Source organism: Garra rufa, chromosome 15, assembly GCF_049309525.1.
Source record: "Garra rufa chromosome 15, GarRuf1.0, whole genome shotgun sequence".
Lineage (NCBI taxonomy): Eukaryota > Metazoa > Chordata > Actinopteri > Cypriniformes > Cyprinidae > Garra > Garra rufa.
This window is the reverse complement of record NC_133375.1, coordinates 7,619,540-7,641,344: the sequence shown is the minus strand read 5'-3', so window position 1 is coordinate 7,641,344 and position 21,805 is coordinate 7,619,540. Positions and strand designations below refer to the sequence as shown.

General features: G+C 35.7%; 1 protein-coding gene across 1 annotated transcript in view; it reads right to left on the bottom strand.

Annotated features, from left to right (window-relative positions):
* arhgef16 (Rho guanine nucleotide exchange factor (GEF) 16) overlaps nt 1-21,805 on the bottom strand; it is a 29,386-nt gene that overhangs the window by 5,268 nt on the left and 2,313 nt on the right. Inside the window, exons 2-11 of the mRNA XM_073818653.1 lie at nt 20,361-20,951; nt 18,904-18,955; nt 18,119-18,279; nt 17,050-17,106; nt 15,128-15,288; nt 10,245-10,397; nt 10,025-10,154; nt 7,773-7,847; nt 7,297-7,389; nt 834-988 (exon numbers count right to left, since the gene is read on the bottom strand). Of these exons, the coding sequence (XP_073674754.1) occupies nt 834-988; nt 7,297-7,389; nt 7,773-7,847; nt 10,025-10,154; nt 10,245-10,397; nt 15,128-15,288; nt 17,050-17,106; nt 18,119-18,279; nt 18,904-18,955; nt 20,361-20,858 (1,535 nt within the window). The 5' untranslated portion in view covers nt 20,859-20,951. The remainder of the gene's footprint in view (nt 1-833; nt 989-7,296; nt 7,390-7,772; nt 7,848-10,024; nt 10,155-10,244; nt 10,398-15,127; nt 15,289-17,049; nt 17,107-18,118; nt 18,280-18,903; nt 18,956-20,360; nt 20,952-21,805) is intronic.

Here is a 21,805-nt window from a genome sequence, read left to right as displayed (position 1 = left end):
ATTTCAGTGAGCAACTTAATAATGTATCAGTAAATGCTGAAATTAACATTTTTTTCATTGTTAGTTAATGTTAACTAATATTAGCAAAATAAATATGGTTGCATAGTATTACCAGTTAAATATTGTCCATTAATGTTTCAAACACTTGTAGATAATGTGTTAACTTTGAAATTATTATTTGCTTTTTATTAAAAACAGACCTTTAGGAGTAAAATCCCAATATATAATTTATCGCCAAATTACATAGTTGTCTGCAGGATAACCCTGGTGGAAAAAAAACAGATAAAACCAGCCTAGGCTGGTTGGCTGGTTTTAGCTGGTCAACAGGCCTTGTTTTAGCTGGTCATAGATGGAAGGCAGGCTGGTTTTAGAGGGGTTTTGGCCACTTTTCCAGTCTGGTCAGGCTGGTCTTAGCTGGCCAGGCTGGTCTTAGCTGGCCAGGCTGGGAGACCAGCTAAAACCAGCTACTTCCAGCTTAAACCAGCTAAGACCAGCAAACCAGCCTAGGCTGGTATTAGCTGTTTTGTTTTTTTCAGCAGGGAATGTGGACTCTACACATATATTTGTTCTCCAGAATGTGAGCTGACAGTATTACATGCAAGGGGTGTAAGACATGTTTAAGCATTTTCTTTGTCCCAATTCGAGAAAAGAGTCCATTATTAGTTCAGGAGGAGTGTAGTGAAGTGCTATGGAGCTCTAAGGCAGTCAACAAATCAAGAATTAAAGCCATGTGGTAATAAAACTGTTTATATGAGCAGTGCTGAGGTATAATAGAGTGGATGCTGAATAAAGCTGTTATGTGGTCAGAGACTGCGAAGCATCAGAAGTCTGACCTCTTTTTCTTGGTGACGATGAGCACATCATTGAAGAGGAACAGAAAGTAGCTCTTAGTGCTGATAGCCTTCCGGAAAATGCTGAGATCATCCGTGTATACAGCCAGCTCACCGCTCTTCTTCAGCCAGCGAGAGGACGACACTAATGGGAAAGGCTAAAACATACAAAATAAATAAAAAAAAATACAAAGTTCAGAAATAATACTTCTTATCTTAATATACATTCCTTGTCTTGCCTTTTGTCTTTTCAGCTGACCTCACTCTTATTTTTTAACTCTACTCTTTGACTCTTCTACTCTAAACTCTTGATATCTGGCAACAACAACCATTGAAAGCGAGAAAAAAAGGTACAAAAGCTGTAAGTAACTTTTTAAAGGGAACACTTTTCTTTGTTTTACATGCTATGTACCATTAAGGTACAGTGCATCCAGAAAGTATTCACAGCGCTTCACTTTTTTCACATTTTGTTATAATACAACCTAATTCTACAAACAATACCCATAATGACAACATGAAAAAAGTTTGGTTTAAATCTTTGCAAATTAATAAAAAATAAAAAATGCTCAGGTGCATTCTGTTTCCACTGATCTTCTTTGAGATGTTTCTAGAACTTTATTGGAGTCAACCTGTGGTGAATTCAGTTGATTGGACATGATTTGGAAAGGTCCCACAGTTAACAGTGCATGTCAGACCACAAACCAAGCCATGAAGTCCAAGGAATTGTCTGTAGACCTCAGAGACAGGATTGTTTCTAGGTACAGATCTGGGGAAGGGTACAGAAAAGTTTCTGGAGCACTGAAGGTCAATATAAGCACAGTGGCCTCCATCATCCGTAAATGGAAGAAGTTTGGAACCACCAGGATTCTTCCTAGAGCCATCAGTTTGCGATCAAAGGGCCTTAGTTAGGGAGGTAACCAAGAACCCAATGGTCACTCTGAAAGACGTCCAGCATTTCTGTGTGGAGAGAGGAGAACCATCCAGAAGAACAACCATCTCTGCAGCACTCCACCAATCAGGCCTATGTACAGGTATGTGCCACAAAATTAGAATATCGAGGGAAAATCCATTTATTTCAATAATTTGTTTCACAAAGTGAAACTTGTATGTTATATTAATTCACTACACACAAAGTGAAATATTTAAAGCCTTTATTTGTTTCAGTTTTAATGATTATGGATTAAAGACAAAAAAAAAAAAAATCCAGTATGTCACAAAATTAGAATATTTCATGACAAAGTTCAACACTGTCAACTCAGTCTGGCTTAGTAGGCTTCAGAATCATGGGGAAGACTGCTGACTTGACGGTCATCATTGACAGCCTCCATTAGGAGGAAAAGTCTCAAAAGGCAATTGCAAAAGAAGCTGGATGCTCACAGAGTGCAGTATCAGTATATTAACAGAGTGTTAAGAGGAAGGGAAAAATGTGGCCAGAAAAGGTGCACAAGTGACAGGGATGACCGTAGCCTTGAGAGGATTGCCGGGCAGTTCAGAAATCTGGGGGAGCTTCATAAGGAGTGGACTGAGGATGGTGTCAGTGCATCAAGAACCACCACATACAGACGTCTGCATGACAGCGGCTACAGCTGGAGAAGTCTATGCTAAGGAGAAAAAGTACTGGTCTGTTGCCCAGTGGTCCCAAGTCCTGTTTTCAGATGAAAGCAAATTTTGCATTTCATTTGGAAATCAAGGTCCCAGAGTCTGGAGGAAGACTGGAGAGGCACACAAGTCAAGCTGCTTAAAGTCCAGTGTGAAGTTTCCACAGTCAGTGATGGTTTGGGGAGCCATGTCATCTGCTGGTGTGGGTCCATTGTCTTTTATCAAGTCCACAGTCAACGCAGCTGTCTACCAGGAAATTTTAGGGCACTTCATGCTTCCTGCTGCCGACAAGCTTTTTGGAGATGATGATTTTATTTTCCAGCAGGATTTGGCACCTGCCCACAAAGCCAAAACTACCAGTACCCGGTTTAATAGCCATGGAATAACTGTACTTGAAATATTTCACTTTGTGTGTAGTGAACTAATATAACATACAAGTTTCACTATTTGAAACAAATTATTGAAATAAATGGACTTTTCCTCGATATTCAAATTTTTTGGCACATACCTGTAGTGGCCAGACGGAGGCCACTCCTCAGTAAAAGCCCGCCTGGAGTTTGCCAAAAGGCACCTGAAGGACTCAAAATTCTCTGGTCTGATGAAACAAAGATTAAACTCTTTAGCCTGAAGGCCAAGCATAATGTCTGGAGGAAACCAGGCACCGCTCATCCCCTGGCCAATACCATCCAGTGCAGCAGTGGTGGTGGCAGCATCATGCTGTAGGGATGTTTTTCAGCAGCAGGAACTGGGAGACTAGGAAAGATCGATGGAAAGATGAATACAACACATTCATGCAGAGACATCCTTGAAGAAAACCTGCTCCAGAGTGCTCTGGACCTCAGATTGGGGTGACGGTTCATCTTTCAACAGGACAACGGCCCGGCAAAACATATTGAAAAACTAACAGAATGCATAGTTGAAATAAAAAATTGGATGGCAAGAATTTTACTGCTAAATTCTGAAAAAACAGAGGTGTTAATTATTGGGCCTAAAACCTCCGCATGTAATAACCTAAAACACAGTCTAATACTCAACGACTGCTCTGTCAGTTCGTCGTCATCAGTCAGGAACCTAGGTGTGCTATTTCGATAGCAATCTTTCCTTCGAAAGCCACATTTCTAGCATTTGCAAAACCGCATTTTTCATCTAAAAAATATATAGAAATTACGACCTATGCTCACGATGTCAAATGCAGAAACGTTAATCCATGCGTTCATGACCTCAAGGATAGATTATTGTAATGCTTTATTGGGTGGTTGTTCTGCACGCTTAATAAACAAACTCCAGCTGGTCCAAAATGCAGCAGCTAGAGTTCTTACTAGAACCAGAAAGTATGACCATATTAGCCCGGTTTTGTCAACACTGCATTGGCTCCCTATAAAACATTGTATAGATTTTAAAATCTTGCTAATTACTTATAAAGCACTCAATGGTTTAGCTCCTCAGTATTTGAGTGAGCTCTTATCATATTATAGTCCTTCACGTCCGCTGCGTTCTCAAAATTCCGGCAATTTGATAATACCTAGAATATCAAAATCAACTGCGGGCGGCAGATCTTTTTCACATTTAGCGCCCAAACTCTTGAACAATCTACCTAACACTGTTCGGGAGGCAGACACACTCTGTCAGTTTAAATCTAGATTAAAGACCCATCTCTTTAACCTGGCCTACACTTAATACATTTCATAATCCAAACCCGTTAAAGGATTGTTAGGCTGCATTATTTAGGTCAACCGGAACCAGGGACACTTCCTATAACACCTGATGTACTCGTTGCATCAGAAGAAGAATGGCATCTACGCTAATATTAGTATCTTTCCTTCTTACTCCGAGGTCACCGTAGCCACCTGTATCCAGATCAGACGTCACTGCAGTCTCCCGGATCTAGTCCGTACCCATCAGCACCCAGAGATATCCTCTACAGCCCTGAATGTCAGCACAGACCACATCAAAGACAGATCATCAGTGAAGACCAGTGGTGGACGAAGTACACAAATCAAGTACTTGAGTAAAAGTACAGATACGTGTAATAGAATATTACTCCAGTAAAAGTAAAAGTACTCCTTTTTCAATTTTACTTGAGTGAAAGTACAAAAGTAATACATTTTTTGTGTACTTAAGTAAAAAAGTACTGAACTATTCTGATATTTTATAAAGGTTACTTAATTTAATTTTATATTAGCATATATATATATATATATATATATATATATATATTTATTTATTTTTTTTTATACATCCTACTGTTCAAAAAGCCTTGGATTTTCCCAAAATAATCACTAGCCTACATGGAGTCAAGTGCTGTTGATATGGACTACGTTGACAAGAGTGATGTTCACTGTGAAGCTTACATTGCCATGTACCTGAGAGAAAACTGATTTGACCATCTCATTTCAACCAGTAAGAAAAGGTGTAATTTTTAAAGCTTGTTATTTTGCAGAACGGCACAGTTATAAATGATAGGAGAATAAGGCCTGAAGTTAAGAAGAAAAATTTAATAATTTTTTCTCAAACATTGTCTGTGTAAAAACACTCCTGGCCAAATGCCCCAGAGGGCTTTACTTTCCACTTTGATAATTACTGTAGTTCTGTACCATGTTCTGAACATCACATCTTTTGTTTTTCCCTCAGATGTAAACTGTGGTTGATTATAAATATGTGGACTTCATATCTGAAAATTACCTCAACTTAGCACCAGCAAGCTTGTTTGTTAGGAAGTTAGCATCAGCTATATTTACTTATTTTCAGTATGGTTGAATAAACATTTGTATAAACATCTGTCTACTAGTTGATCCGAACAATATAAAAAAAGTATACCGTTAATAAACTATTTAAAAACAGACGTCACATAAGGATACATTCGTAGTATTTTAATAAAACTGTTAATGTTACAGCAGCGAGGAATATGAACGGGCATGAGTTATTTTATTTAATCCGTTGTTTTAATGTTTTTTGACCTAAAAAGAGACAATGATGTTAATGTGTCTGCATTCAAGCATTTCAGAGGGCTTAAATAGCCTATATCACCCTCTACAGCAGATTTAGTTTGCAAACAACTGACAGATACAATAATTAATCCTAAAATGCGACATTATAACTTACTTTTGGCAGCATCACTCGCGCACACGCTCACATGATCTCCCGGTTCTTGTTTGTGAATCCAGTTGACGGGAGACTCGCTCTAAACGGCTCATTTGAATCAATAAGTTGTCGACTCGAGAACAGCTGCAAATGGATCAGTCCAATTCGTGAATGAATCGTTTGTTGCGATTTGCGAACCGATTGAAAAGAATCAGTTTGTTCATTAATCAGACACCGCTTCTGCGTCTCGGAACACGTAATATATTATAAGGAGTAACGACATGTTTTTGAAATGTAGTGAAGTAAAAAGTACGATCTTATGCCTTGGAATGTAGTGAAGTAAAAGTAAAAGTTACTCAAAATAAAACTACTCCAGTAAAGTACAGATACTTGAAAAATTTACTTAAGTACAGTAACGAAGTACAACTACTTCGTTACTGTCCACCACTGGTGAAGACCTCATCACCTAGACGGCCATCGACGCAAGACAGCGAAAACCAGATGAGTCCTCTCCGATCTGATTTTGTGGCAACTTGGAACTCTTGCATCTACATTAATATTAGTCTGTTTGTTTCTTATTCCCAGGTCACCGTAGCCACCAGATCCAGTCCGTATCCAGATCAGATGGTCACTGCAGTCCCCCGGATCCAGTCCAAACCAAGAGCAGATGGTGGATCAACACCTACAGCGGATACCATGTCAACTAGATGAGCCCCAGAGACAGATCATCAAGAAAGAACTCCTACCCTAAACGGCCACCGGCACAAGGCCATGGGAACCAGATGAGTCCTCCCCAATTTGACTTTGTTGAGATATGGAACTCTTGCATTATTATTGACATTTTACTTTATTATTTTAATACTGTGAGGTTACTTTGACACAACTTGTATTGTAAAAAGCGCTGTATAAATAATCTTGACTTGACTTGACAACGGCCCTAAGCACACAGCCAAGATGACCAAGGAGTGGCTATGGGACAACTCTGTGAATGTTCTTTAATGGCCCAGCCAGAGCCCAGACTTGAACCTGATTGAACATCTCTGGAAAGATCTGAAAATGGCTGTGCATCGACACTCCCCATCCAACCTAATGGAGCATGAGAGGTACTGCAAAGAAGAATGGGAGAAACTGGCCAAAAATAGATGTGCCAAGCTAGTAGCATCATACTCAAAAACACTTGAGGCTGTAATCAGTGCCAATGGTGCTTCAACAAAGATTTTAAGCAAATGCTGTGAAATTTTATGTACATGTGTTTTTTTTTTTTTTTTTTTTTTTTTTTTTTTAATTTACAAAGATTTCAAACAAACTTTGTTTACAGTGTCATCATAGGGTCTTGTTTGTGGAATTTTGAGGAAAATAATTTCATCCATTTTGGAATAAGGCTGTAAACATACCAAAAAGTTCTGTAAATACTTTCCGGATGCACTGTACCAATTTGCATCATTTAGATACAAAGGTGTACCTTTTGAAAAAGGCCCCAGTGACAGCTTTTGTACCTTTTATTCTGACAGTGTTGCTACTAATGCAATACAAATGCCAAATGACAATTAAACATTTGAAACATACCCAGAGGATTATGGCTAACAAATCGTGGGAAGCAGATTACATTACAGATAAGTAAACCAATTTATTCAATTAGTAATTTAATAACTAATTTATTCACAGTAAATGCAAATTTTATTTTCTTATGGAAAAATACCTAAAACTAGGCCTCATCTGGGTCAGAAATGTGAATTGCTTTCTTTTAACTGCGTTTCCTTTATCAGCGACCTACAAAAATGAGTACCTTAATTTTGCCGAATTCCATCTGTTTTTGGATGGTGTACATTTGCTCAGTCCGCTCCATCGTCCGCGCTCCATCATTACAGCGCTTCACCAACTGACAAGAGTAAAGGGAGAAAACCATTTAAATCAGCTGCTTCAGTGAAAGCCAGAGTTTTAACTACTAAAACATTTCTGAAAAACATTCAAGAGCTCTGTCATATTTTAGGCAACTCAAAACTTCGTCGTATAGGGAAAGCAAGTTGCGTACTGTACATTATATATGTTGTGTAAATTGTAGCTTCTAAAAAGGATATATCATTCCTTAACCTCTAAGGTTTTGTTTAACTATAATAGTTGTGCGCCACAAAACACTTTCGTTATTAATTTTGCAGAAACCGACATACTTGCCGAGTAACCATCCAGACAACCAGCTCAACTCGTTTTGAAAAGGTGTAGATTTACACATCCCTAGTTGATGTATATTGAGCAGCAGTGTACCTTACTAATAGCTTTAAAAGCCCAACAGGCAGCAAAGTATTCAGCTTTCTCTTTAGGGGTCTTCTGACAGATGGTCTGCGTAGATATGGAAAGACAAAACAATTTCAGTAAAAGGTGTAATGTTTCAGATCAAGATCTACCAGTTTAGAACAGATCAAACACACCTGAACCAGCTAGTCAAGATCCTTAGATTCACTGGAAAACTACAGGCAAGTGTGTTATGCTGTCATGTGCTTTAAAGTTAAGCGTGGGTGAATATCCACGTAATCACCAGATGAGCATCAGATTTTCCTGTTATTTTAATTGGATTGCATATTAAAATTCTATATGAACTTGTTTTAACTGATGCTCTGCTCCTTGTACTTTTGCATATAATTACAGTTGTAATCATCAGTGTTGACTGCACAGTCATTATGCAATAATGCCTGCAATGCAAACATATTTACTCTACAACAGGCTTTGATAAAAGCATTATCTGCAGCAACATGTGAATGACAATATACATTACAAGGCAAACACTGATTACACACCTCATTTAGCATCTATAAAATCATGCTTATGTAAATTGTCAAAACAAAAATAACAAAATCCACAAAAGATTGTTTATAAACCATTTCTTCAGCTACACTACCCATCTAAATTTTGGAAGTCTCTTTCATGTTTTCAAGTCTGCATTTATTTGGTTAAAATACAGTAAATACAATAGTATTGTGAAATACTATTTTTCTATTGTCAGCATTACTCCAGTCTTCAGTGTCACACGATCCCTCAGAAATCATTGCAATATGCTGATTTGCTGCTCAATTCTGATGCTCATTTATTAGCATATATTATTGCTGTTTAATTATTAATAATGGTGCTAATTATCAATGATGAAAACAGTTCTTGCTACTTATTTCTATGGAAATGGAGGTACCTTTTTTCAGGATCCTCTGATGATTACTTTATTGAACAGTAATTATTTGAAATAGACATCTTTTGTAGCATTACAAATGACTTTGCTCATTTCTTTACTTTATATTGATGTTTGATCAATATATTGCATTCTTGCTGAATAAATGTACTAATAAAAAAAAAAACGTCAATCTTTTAAGGCGAGACACTGAAGGCAAAGACAGTTTTTTCATGCACCTGTAAAGATTGACATTTTGGGCTTTTTGGTTATTCATAGTGGTTTTTTTTTCATTAGTGGAAAGAAAACATCCAACTGTTAAGTGTTTCTTTAATAGCACTTTATCTATTTGTGTCAATAGTTTTCAATTACAATACATATTTTTAAAGGCTGTTTTCTCAAAAAATGAGTTTTTTCCTCCTACACTGAGCCATAAATCTCCACTTCAGTAGCACTTACACACACCAAACTGTACATTTTTATTCCTGTCTATATCCTAAGGGTTTTACAAAGGGGTTTGTTCATATATGATTAGCTTGATTTTATACAACATTTTATTCCGCAAAAAACTGTAAAAATATATTGTTTTCTGCCTTTTGCTGTTTGAAGTATTTTCTGAATTATGGAGTGACAAAATGAGATACCCAAAATTCCCTCTGTAATTCTAATATGTCAAAAAAAAAAAATAATAATAATAATAATTTGAAACTGACTTCATCCAGTGTTTAGATTTTTGTACTAGAAATGTATGCAAATTAGCACATATTTCATTAAATAATGCCTCATTTGCATATTTAAACCTAACATTTTGGCAAACTTGTAACACACAAAATGTTTGCAATTATCAATCTAATCAATCAACTAAGTAAGTAAGGGGAAAACTATAGTTATTTTTTACCCTATTCACCTGCAGTGCCTCACCTTAAAGGGCAGTCATGGTTTCCACAAAATTTTTAAGCGGCACAACAGTTTTTAACACTGATAATAATAAGAGCCATTATAATAAATGATTAGACATTAATAATAATTGAGCAGCAATTCAGAATATCTCTGAGGATCATGTGACTTTGAAGATTGGAGTAATGATGCTGAAAATAGAAAACAGCGATTTTAAATTGTAATATTTCACAGTATTTTTTCTATATTTTGATCAAATAAATAGTTAGACTCAATAAGCATAAAATGTTTCAAATTAAATAAATAAATAAATCATCGTAATTATTCCAAACTTGCAGTAGGGTTTACTAGTTGTATATTTTTTTTTCAACTCATTCCACTCCCAAAAGAGCTTGAAGTCCAGGTTGAATGACTTGGATGTTCATTGTAAATCTGTGGTTAATAGTAGGATTGTCTCTCTTACATCCAGAAGAAGTGGCAGACGAGTAATTCTCTGCATGGGTAAGATGAGGAAGGAGATCATAGGCAAACCTCCACACGCTTCACTGACTTCAATCCGCTTCAGAGTTTCTCGAAACGCAGTGTTACTTGACCTAAAACACAGAAATGAAGTCACACGGAATTCCTATCAAGCACTGTTTGTTAGCATCCGTTCATTATGTTATATGGTGCTTTGTGCTTACTGTAGTTTCTGTAGCGTTCTTTGCTGGAAGGTCTCATTGGAGCAGTACACAATATATGGCTCGAAATGTTGAGTCGCATATATCTTCACTATATCACTGATGTCTTGGATCACAGGGTATTTTTGGTGGCGTGCATCCAGATGCTCAAAAAACCTAAGAAACATTAGAAAGGGTGTACAAAAATCGTCTAAATAATCCCACATTTAAAAATAATACTTAATGTTAAATAACCATTACGTTGGAAATGCATTTGCATATTTCCTTTAGGCAGTTGACAAAATTAAATACTAGGATGAACATCACCATCTGACTGGAACATGACCACCAGGAGGCGCAAAAGCATTAAGTAACTCTCTGCTGCTCATTTTTTGTTTACCCTTTATGGAAACTCCCCAGCATTTCAAATAAGGTGATGCATTAAATTAAAGGCATGCATCATATCTATAATTTTCTGGACTGTCACTATGGTGTCACACACTGTTGATTGTTTTGAACAATAAATTAGAAATGGTCTTGGTTTCTATTTTAGAAATCAGTTCAGCCTTAGTTTGAGAAGAATGGATTTCCTCTAACTCTGCAGTTTCACCTTGAGTCAACTTTAACACCACAGCTTCACTAATTAATCTATTTTTCAGTCCTGCAAATACTCTTTAGGTAACAAATGCAAAGATTCATTTTACCTCAAGCTATATGCAAGAGACTTTCTCCATAAGCTCCTATCAACAGAACATTCTGAGTCTGTTATTTCCCAGCCCTAACGGCAACTCCCAGACTGGAAGGCCTCACTCCCACAATCCAATTTAGTGTGCTTGCTTCATAAACAAGACCAAACCTCATGACACAACATGTTCTGAAAGCTTTAGCATATAATGAAACCACTTCACCTCCGTCTATTTCAGAGCAACAGCACTTAATATCTCACATACCCAGAAGAATCACACATAATCTACCCAGTTTCTGGGAAACAGGTATAAAGTTTCATTGTAAATGTGTGAACGACCCTTTTTAGTGAAACATGAATCCAGGCAGCGGCAAGTTGCTTAACCAGTTTAACCAGCGAGTCTGAACACGTCCAGCAGTGCAGATAGTGCAGTCACGACTGCTGGAAGCTCCTGCACGATCCTGCATCCAGCTTTTTAATTACCCGTATTAGAAAACTGGCTCAGAAAGGAGCTAAACCCATATTTCCACTATTAATGATACACTAATACAGTAGTTTTCTATCTACAGCAGTCATGCATGATGTAGACTAGCACTCATCAAGTACCAAATGACTTCAAGTACTGAGTAAATAAAGTGTAATTACTGGCCAGTTGCAGTGTTGCCAAGTCTATACTGTAGCTGCGGGGTTTTTTTATTAGTCCATTGGTTGAAGCGAACCCTGGAACAAAATTTAGACCGAGAAGCCCCCACCCTCCTGGACTGTGATTTTGAAGTCATTTGTAAAGCCAATTTCCCCCAGAAAGCAATTGGGCTAGGTTTTTGTCGTTAGGCTGAGTTTGTTACGCAGACCTGGCAACCCTGGCCAGTTGGCTGATAAATTTGTTTGTTTGTAGCTGATACATGATTAAACTTGCAATAGTCTGACTGTCACTGTTGAAAGTGACATGAGCAAATCAACGCAATTAAGTCAGACTATTATAGAAATCTCTTGATTTGCATAAACAAAAACTTAAACTTAAAAACACTACATTTTGCACTCCATTCTTTTCCATTTATACATATGTACACTTCCAGTCAAATGTTTTTGAACACTAAGATTTAAAAAAATATATATATTTAAATATTTCTACCATTTAAAATAACTGTTTTCTATTCGAATATATTTTAAAAATGTAATATATTTCTGTGATTTCAATGCTAAATTTTTAGCATCATTACTCTAGTCACATAATACTTCAGAAATCATTCTAATATTCTGATTTGCTGTTGAAAAAACATTATTATTATTTTGTTGAAAACAGCTGGGTAGAATTTTTCCGGTTTCTTTGATGACTAGAAAGTTCAGAAGAACACCATTTATTTAATTCAAGTTTATTTGTATAGCGCTTTTCACGATACAAATTGTTGCAAAGCAACATTATAAATGCTTTCTACACATTAAAGAATCCTAAAAAGATGTATTTAACATTTAAATATTAAATATTAAAAATAAATATTAATAATAATAATATTAATAATATTTCTTGAACAGCAAATCAGCATGTGTGACCCTGGACCATAAAACAAGACATAGGCAGCAAGGCACATTTGTAGTAATAGCCAACAATACATCGTATGGGTCAAAATTATAGATTTTGCATTTATGCCAAAAACCATTAGGATATTAAGTAAAGATCATGTTAAAAGACATTTTGTAAATTTCCTACCGTAAATATATCAAAACTTAATTTTTAATTAGTAATATGCATTGCTAAGAACTTAATTTGGACAACTTTGAAGGTGCTTTTCTCAATATTTAGATTTTTTTTTTTTTTTTGTGCAACCTTAGATTGCAGATTTTCAAATAGTAAAAAAAAGCTAGCTTTCAGATAAATCTCAATTTAAAAAAAAAATACCCTTATGACAGGTTTTGTGATCCAGGGTGATATATTAGAATGATTTCTGAAGGATCATGTGACACTGAAGACTGGAGTAATATATATATACAGGGATGGGCAGTATTTTATATAAATGTATTTAAAATACGTATTTGAAATACAAAATACTATTTTGTATTGTAAAGCCTTTGGGAAAAATCTAATGTAATTTGTTATTTAAATACATTTAAGATGAGTATTTTGTATTTTCAAAATACATAAAATACTTTGTGCCAATCACCCTCTTTATCCAGGTGCAGGTTTAGTTCAGACACACCCCTCCCCCAACCTTAAAGGGATAGTTCACCCAAAAATGAAAATTTGATGTTTATCTGCTTACCCCCAGGGGATCCAAGATGTAGGTGACTTACTGTTTCCTCAGTAGAACACAAACGGAGATTTTTAGCTAAAACTGCTGCAGTATGTCAGCCATATAATGGGAGTGGATGGGCACCAGACCTTTAAAAGTAAAAAAAAAAAAAACATGCACAGACAAATCCAAATCATACCCTGTGGCTCGTGACGATATATTGATGTCCTAAGACACGAATCGATCGGTTTTTGTGAGAAAATGAACAGTATTTACATCATTTTTTACCTTTGATACCTTGGATTTGTCTGTGCCTGTTTTTTTTTTTTAACTTTTAAAGGTCTGGTGCCCATCTACTCCCATTATATGGATGACATACTGCACCAGTTTCAGCTAAAAATCTTTGTTTGTGTTCTACTGAGGAAACAAAGTCACCTACATCTTGGATCCCCTGGGGGTAAGCAGATAAACATCAAATTTTCATTTTTGGGTGAACTATCCCTTTAACACTCATGCACATGAGCTGCCTGCAGCAGAATCAGCATTGGATCAGAGACTTTTCTCAGTTTTCTGCATTAAGGTAAGGGTGTCATCATGATCAATTCCTTGTTGATTAAAGTTAAAATGGTGCATCATTCAGATTTGCCTTCAGTAAACATGAAAGAATAAAAAGGAACATGTAGGAGAAAAATAGCGTTAGCTGCCTGTTAGCCAATCAGTTTTGATAGTTTTTTTTTTTAATCTATCAACTTTGCGTTATTGAGTTCTTGTTACTGAGTTGAAGTCATGATGGCGATAAAACGTAATAAAAGATGTTTGGGGGGAAAAATAGTTTTGTTTTTCCTACAGGGCAGATAGAAGAATAGAAGATTAATTGCGGTGTAGGCTCTTAGCTGAAAAGAACACAAACTTTGAAGCTGCAGGTTTGTATTACTGCAGAAAGTGGAGTAGACCACATACGTCTACATTTTACAGATTATTTGTCATATGTTGAGTTAATGTTTTTAAAAAAGATGATGCAGAGTCTTTTTAGAGTCACTCTTGCTGTGTCAAAAGAAATTGTGTGCTCAAAGTCTTTTGTGACCACCACTTGAGACACCATACATTTCTGTACTGATTTCTGCAAAACTGGATCACACATCATTCACAAAGTTCTGTCCTTTCATGCATAATGAAGTTTGTTTATAAAAAAAATATTTAGGCAAATTTTATTTTATTTCAGGTATCAGCAAGAGTTATACTCTGCTTACCAAGGTTACAATGTTTACATCCATTTCACAGAATTTCAAGAGAAATGTGCATAACTAATAGTCTCTCTCTATTAGTCTATAACTAATGTAAATCAAGCAAGCTAGTATGCATAGGCTACGAAGTGTTAGTGAAATATCACATTAGTGGACAGGAGGGAATAAAAGGGAACTTTTTCCAGAAAACTTTTTGCAAAAAATAAATAAGAACTTTCAAGGACGAGAGACGGCACAGGCCATAAAAGGTATCGAACCCATTTGAATTCTACACAGAACTGTATAACTTATAGATGAGATTGTGGCTGTCATACACTGTCAGATGCAGCTTTACGGAGCTAAATGGCTCTGGCCCAAGCTGTATTATAAACAAAACGCTATTTAAAAAGGTGGTGGGACATACAGTATCTCATAAAAGTGAGTACACCCCTCACATTTCAGCAACATCTTCTCAAGGGACATTACTATAGAAATGAAACTTGGATATATTTTAGAGTAGTCAATGTGCAGCTTGTATAGCAGTATAGATTTACTGTCCTCTGAAAATAACTCAACACACAGCCATTGTTGTCAAAATAGCTGGCAACAGAGGCTTTTTTGACACATATATATGCTATATATTTTCCGCCCTGTTTTAGTTGAAATTACATCAACATCGTCATTTGTCAAGGGTTGACGATCCATTTTAGAATGTAGAACATAAGAGGATCTTTGTACGGTTTGTTCCGGAAAATGAGTTAAAGTTTGTACCGTTTGCTGACGTCCTGGATGACAGATATGTTGGAGAACAGGTGATGGTGTTCTGTGGCAGTCATGGTCTTTTTCAAATCCGCACTGTCCTTAAAATGAGACACCAGGATGCTTAAACTGTGCTGGTAGGAATATTCTGACGTGATGATTTCAAAGATGGCCTGCAAAAACATCAGAGATATAATGTCACTTGTTGTGCATCAAACAGAAGAAACTTGAATGTGACTTTAAGAACTTTGTGAAACCAAGACGAAGATGAACAGAACGTTGCCTGGTCAATGGTTGTCTAAGAGTTAAGAATGTGCTAATGTGTAGTTCTGTTACAGGTGCATGCTTATGCAAGCATTACCATTTCTCAAACATAAAGTTAGTCATTTAAACAACTAATCTTTGGCACGTAACTGGTTCCACCCTATTTGTGCTTGAATGCACCTCAAGTCATGTGGCTTAAGGAGAAGTGTGCCATTAATTTTCTAAGTGTCACACTTGTGATCTTCACCCAGTGGACGATGAAATCACACATAGGATGACTCAAACCATATGATGTCTTACACAGTTTATCTTAAGGAACTATCAGAGATATTTTCTCTTCTAACAAAGACTTCATTTGTGGAAATTATGAATTCTAAGACAAGCTTTTTATGTTCCTGGCACAAAGAAGCTTTGAGAATGAATGGCCTTTCTATGAAAATCCACAATACAGCCTCATTTAAAGCAGCAGGTGGAACAAATGATCAGGTAAGAGTCAGATGTCTGGGTGTGTCCATGTGGGAGTGTGCACAAAGTGAACTTTAGTATTTACACAGTCGTTTGAGTGCACTCATATCAACACTACAGCCGTCTGACACTGACTACATGAAAAGACTTCATTTACTAGAGTCACTCTGACATATTGGCTCTTAAACATTTGGATACACTTAAAACTCCTTGCATGATTCCTGAAGACCCTCAACAGTTCACCTTTTTTTAGTTTTAACACACCTGAACTGGCAATTAGCTTATTAATAAAGAAAGGAAACATCCAAAATGTCCTTCAGGAACCGCATTGAACCACAAAACATCCAAGCTTTTTGTAATTTGGCAATCGTTTGCAGTTTGAGCTTCCCAAAACTAATTACACTTTTTTAGCAATATTTACTGAATGCATGGGTGAGTTCCTCAGGTGCAGTTTACCGCATTAATTAACATCCAAAATAATGTACAATAACTTTGCTATTTGAATATATTTTAAAATGTTATTTATTCCTGTGATGCAAGCAAAATTTTCAGTAGCTATTACGGCAGCGTCACCTTCAGAAATCATACTGATATGCTGCTAATAACAACTGTTATTAATAACTTAGCAGCAAATTAACATATTAGAAAAAGACTTGAGTTTTACATAATACATTGCAAAAAAAGCTTTTCTTACTTTTTTTTTGTCTTGCTTCCAGCCAAAATATCTAAAAATTCTTAAATCAAGAAGGATTTTCTAGACTAATAAAAATGATTGTCTTGTTTTCAGAAAAAAAAAACCTCCTCAAAATTAAGTGTGTTTTTGCTTGAAACAAGCAAAATAATCTGTCAATAAGGGTAAGAAAAATAATGTTCTGTTTGAAACAAGATTTTTTTGCCAATTAGCAGATTATTTTGCTTGTTCTAAGCAAAAACTCACTTGATTGACCTGTTTTTTCTGAAAACAAGAAAATTATTTTTACTCGTCTAGAAAATCCTTCTTGATTTAAGAATTTTTAGATATTTTAACAAAAAAGACATTTAAAGACATTTAAAGCATTTTTTGCAGTGTAAATACATTTTAAAAATATTAAACATAATAAAATTTTAAAATATAAATATTATTTTTAATTGGAATATTATTTCACAATATTACTTTTTTGATCAACAAAACAGCCTTGATAAGCATTTTTTTTTCAATTACTCACTTCTTGTCTTTTGCGTTCTTCAGGGGAGATGACATCCAATATGCCCAAATCTTTCACCTATGTTTAAATAAAACAATAAATGTGCTTATTAGGAATCAGCAACACTCATTATAAAGATAAGCATATTTTTTTTCATTTAAATTAATAATTACATGTAATAAATGCACTACATCCATGTCCTAAATTGAAACAATCCATAACATTGGTTAAGTCTCCAAATTTTTTGTTAACAGCAGTATTTCACAGCAAAAAATGCTTTTCTTACTTACACTTTATGTCTTGTTTCCAGCCAAAATATCTAAAAATTCTTAAATCAAGAAGGATTTTCTAGATGAGTAAAAACTATTTTCTTGTTTTCAGAAAAAACTAAAAATTAAGTGTGTTTTTGCTTGAAACAAGCAAAATAATCTGCGAATGGGGTAAAAAAAAAAAATCTTGTTTTCTGTTTGAAATACGATTTTTTCTTACCTCATTGGCAGATTATTTTGCCTGTTCTAAGCAACAACTCACTTAATTTTGACATTTGAAAAAAAAATTTTACTCGTCTAGAAAATCCTTCTTTAAGAATTTTTTGATATTGTGGCTGGAAACAAGACAAAGAAAAGCATTTTTTGCAGTATTCACAGCTCTGACATTACTCCTCTTACAGAGGTTTCAACAACACACTGCAGCAAAAAAAAAAAAAAGGCTTTAGTCTTAGTATTTTTGTCTTGTTTCTAGTCAAAATATCTAAACAGTCCTAAATCAATTCTTAAAATGCATTTACTAGATAAACAAAACGACATAAGATATTTAGTCTTGTTTCCTAAAGGGAAAAAAAATCTAAATTAAGTGAATTTTGTTTAAACAAGTTATCTGCCAATGGGGTAAGTAAAGTACTTTGACAACAAGATTATTTTTTGTAACCCACTAGCTGGTTTTGACTTATTTTAAGCAGAACCCACTTAATTTAGATTTTTTTTCACCAGGAAACAAGACTAAATATATTGCATCTTTTTGCTTTTTAGTAAAAGTATCTTGATTTAAGAATCAAGCGATTTATCTTCAGCAGGGATTTGGTCCTCATCACCTGTGGTAGTTGGCTCCATGTCATGTACGCTGCTCTGTAGTTCTTCACCACAATGCCCTGATCCTCCTCCGGTTGCTCGGTCGGCGAGAACTCATCCTCCTCTGTGCTCAGGCTGCTGGCGTTCAGACCTCGCTCCTTGATCTCCTGGTAAAACCGTGGCTCTATAAGAAGATGAAGAACAACTTTCAACCTGCTGTAGTTTAAATGGTATCAGTTTCAGGCTTTGGAGATTCTACAATGATCTTTGAGGGAATAACAATCCATCTCACTTTACCCCAAAATTTAATTACTGGGATTAAAACGGCACTGGTAACACTTTACAATAGGATTCCACAACTTTTTAAACCTGAACACTTAACTTAGTAAACAATCACAGAGGGAAAACTATCATATACTAAACAACTGAGAATTACACTAAGATTTAAGACTTTAAAAGAGATGTGTGACAACTGAAAATATCTGTTCTAAAACCATGTTTGATATCCTTCAACTGGACGGATTCATAGTCTGAAACATGAATCATTAAAATCATTAACATGACACGTGACACTGTTTATTTTTATGGTTTTTTATTATTATTATTCATGTATTCTTTACCAGATTCAATTATGTTAACTAATGGGACTTATTAGTTAGTTTGTTTTTCCAGGTACAAACTATTTATCAAGACAAACTTGGAAAGTTTATCTGAAACACTATCAGCTTGTATGGATGGATGATACTATAGAGTACACTATATTATCCACAATATACAAAAATCTGTTGAATAATGTTGAATAACAAACCATCTTTAAATGAGCCAGCTTGTTTTCTGTTCCTGATCCTCCCCAATGTTCTCTGTGAGAAAAACAAACAAACAGCATAAATGCATGACAACGTGATATTAAAAATTGAAGAACCATTTTTGGTTCCCCGAAGAATCTTTCAGTGAACAGTTCCTAAAATAACCATTTTGAAGAACATTTAAAAAATCTAAATAACCTTTATTGACTTTAAAATAACCTTGAAAGGTTCTTCGTGGAACCATTGATGCCAATGAAGAACCTTTATTTTTTTAAGAGTGTGAACATCCATGATGTTACAGAAACCCTCTGATAGTTTGAATATGGTTTGAATATTTTGGAATTTACTGTATGGAGCTGAAAGAAATGCCGAGGGACAGATATTGTGAAGAGGTTGGGCCTGAATCAAACTAAGTTTCACTTAGGCCAAAAGCATACATTTCTGGTTATGGTCACAAATCAAAATCCCTTTTAAAATACAGAAGGTACTATGATACAAAATAATTAGTCAAACATTTAGTCAATAAGTCTGCTCTATGGTCTATCTGGCAGGGCTTGCTTGTTTGTTTTGAATATAAAAAGTTATATTTTTGGCAAATGTAAAAGCCTTTTCACACCAAAAGCCTCAGGCTTAGAGAAAAGTAAATTCACGTCTGTACAGTAGACCGCAGAAGAAAAATGTCAACTCTTCAGCAATAAAAAAAGGAAAACAAAATGTTAAGATTATCTTGAGTAATATTTGCTTATTAGTATGGATGAATTGGATCATCGAAGATTTGCAGCAAAGACATCGATTAATAAAAGGGGATTAAATACATAAAGGATATCTGTATTATTTAACATATTTAATTATTGCAGGTTTGCGTTGAATTTCAGAGTTTTTATTTGTTTTGAGGAATACTGGATCTGTTTTTTTAGTGAGTGAGACGAATTAATGCATGTTCATATTTATTCTAGAACTAAAGTAACATCTTACTCAGCAGAGCTTTTAATCAATAAATGGGGGGATAGTAACTGGTGTTACTTATTTGAAAAAGTAACTCAGATACTTTCTTGTCAATTAAAAAGTAATGCGTTACTTTACTAGTTACTTGGAAAAAGTATAATATTACGTAACTTGCGTTACTTGTAATGCGTTACCCACAACACTGCTCTTAAAAATAAAGGAGCTTCATGATGCTATAAAAGAACCTTTTTTGTCTAAATGGTTCCATGAAGAACCTTTAACATCTGAAGAACCTTTCTGTTCCACAAAAGGTTCTTTGTAGCAAAAGAAGGTTCTTCAGATTATAAAAAGCTAAGAAACAGATGGTTCTTTAAAGAGCTAGTAATGGTTCTTCTATGGCACCTTTATTTTTCAGAGTGAAAATCTTGACTGTGGGTTCAACAAACGACATTAATGTGAAAGCATCCTGGTGGTTTGATTAAAAAAAATAACAACCTGAAAGCAAGACACTTGCCTTGCGTCCTGATTTTTGTGCTTGCTTTTGGTTGACTGTCTTCTCTTCACTGACTGCTGTCAGCACTTCTGTTTGTTCACTTGGTAAAGCGTCAATATTCAGACTAGTGACAGCTGCACGATACGACTGATTCCTGCGATTTCTCCTTAGCGAAAACCCATCACCCGAATCGCTGTCATAGTCCTCCCAGGAGATTTCTGTGCCCTGTAGGCTGACTGGAAGGGTCACCACGGTGGTGTGGTGCCGGTTTTTTGGCCGGCTGCTCACAGCAAGGTTTTTAGGGATGAGCTGCTGAGTGCCCAGCTTACGAGCTGCTTCGCTCTGGGTGCTGAGCACTACATTTCTCCGCTCTTCCACTGGTGAACCCACTCTGGAGAGGTCGATGCTCGAGGACGAACGTCCGGACGGCTGGTCCAGCTGAAGCGCTGAGTTGAAACGGCTCTCTGGAAGGAGGAGAAACTGGTCACCCGAGGAGCCATGGGAGTTTCTGTGAGACATGGCACCTTCACCTGGATTCCTGATCGGCTGATGGAAAGCGTTTATCACTTGTAGAACATCAGTTTGGGGTCACCGGCAGACCACAGCACTAACCTGTTACAACAGAGATGGGTGGAGTGACAAGACTATTCAGCTGTAATTCTGAGTGTAAGGGTGGAAGCCTTTTTATTGTAAAAGATCTCAACAGAGAACAAGGGCAGGTTAAGTTCACTGGAGGTGAACAGGGCATTTGATGCATTTACACTGCCTGTAAAGAAATGTACAAGCTGCGTTTCCGTTACCCCTTATATTGCATAAATTGAAACTGCAAACTGAAAATATGGAAACGCGTCAATTGCGCCAGAACTTGCATATATATATATATATATATATATATATATACATACATATGGGAGTTTTTGCGCAATTTACGCGATTCAATTAGGCATATTTTCAATTCACAATTGAAACTGCAAACTGAAAATATGGAAACGCGTCAATTGCGCCAGAACTTGCATATATATATATATATATACATATGGGAGTTTTTGCGCAATTTACGCGATTCAATTAGGCATATTTTCAATTCACAATTTCAATTTGCGCAATTTAAAGGGTAATGGAAAGGCAGCTAGTTGACCAAAAACTCGCATATATTGCAAAAAAGTTTTTACGCTCGCATGAGGTGGTTTTTCAGGCAATTCGAAAAAGGACATTTCTGAAAACAGCACTGGAAACCTTTTTTTTTTTTTTTTTTTTTCGCATTCAATTAAATATAGCCAAAATCCTACAAAAATGAGTTGCCATGAATAATTACATTTCAGTAATGGAAACATTACATTAAAATGATACATTATAATGGCATTTGTGCAAAACTTTGGCACTACTGTATAAATGTCAATTAAAAAGTAATTGCGAAATTTTTCCCTCTTGCAATAAGTCATGGCAACAGATTTTTTGTGAGATTT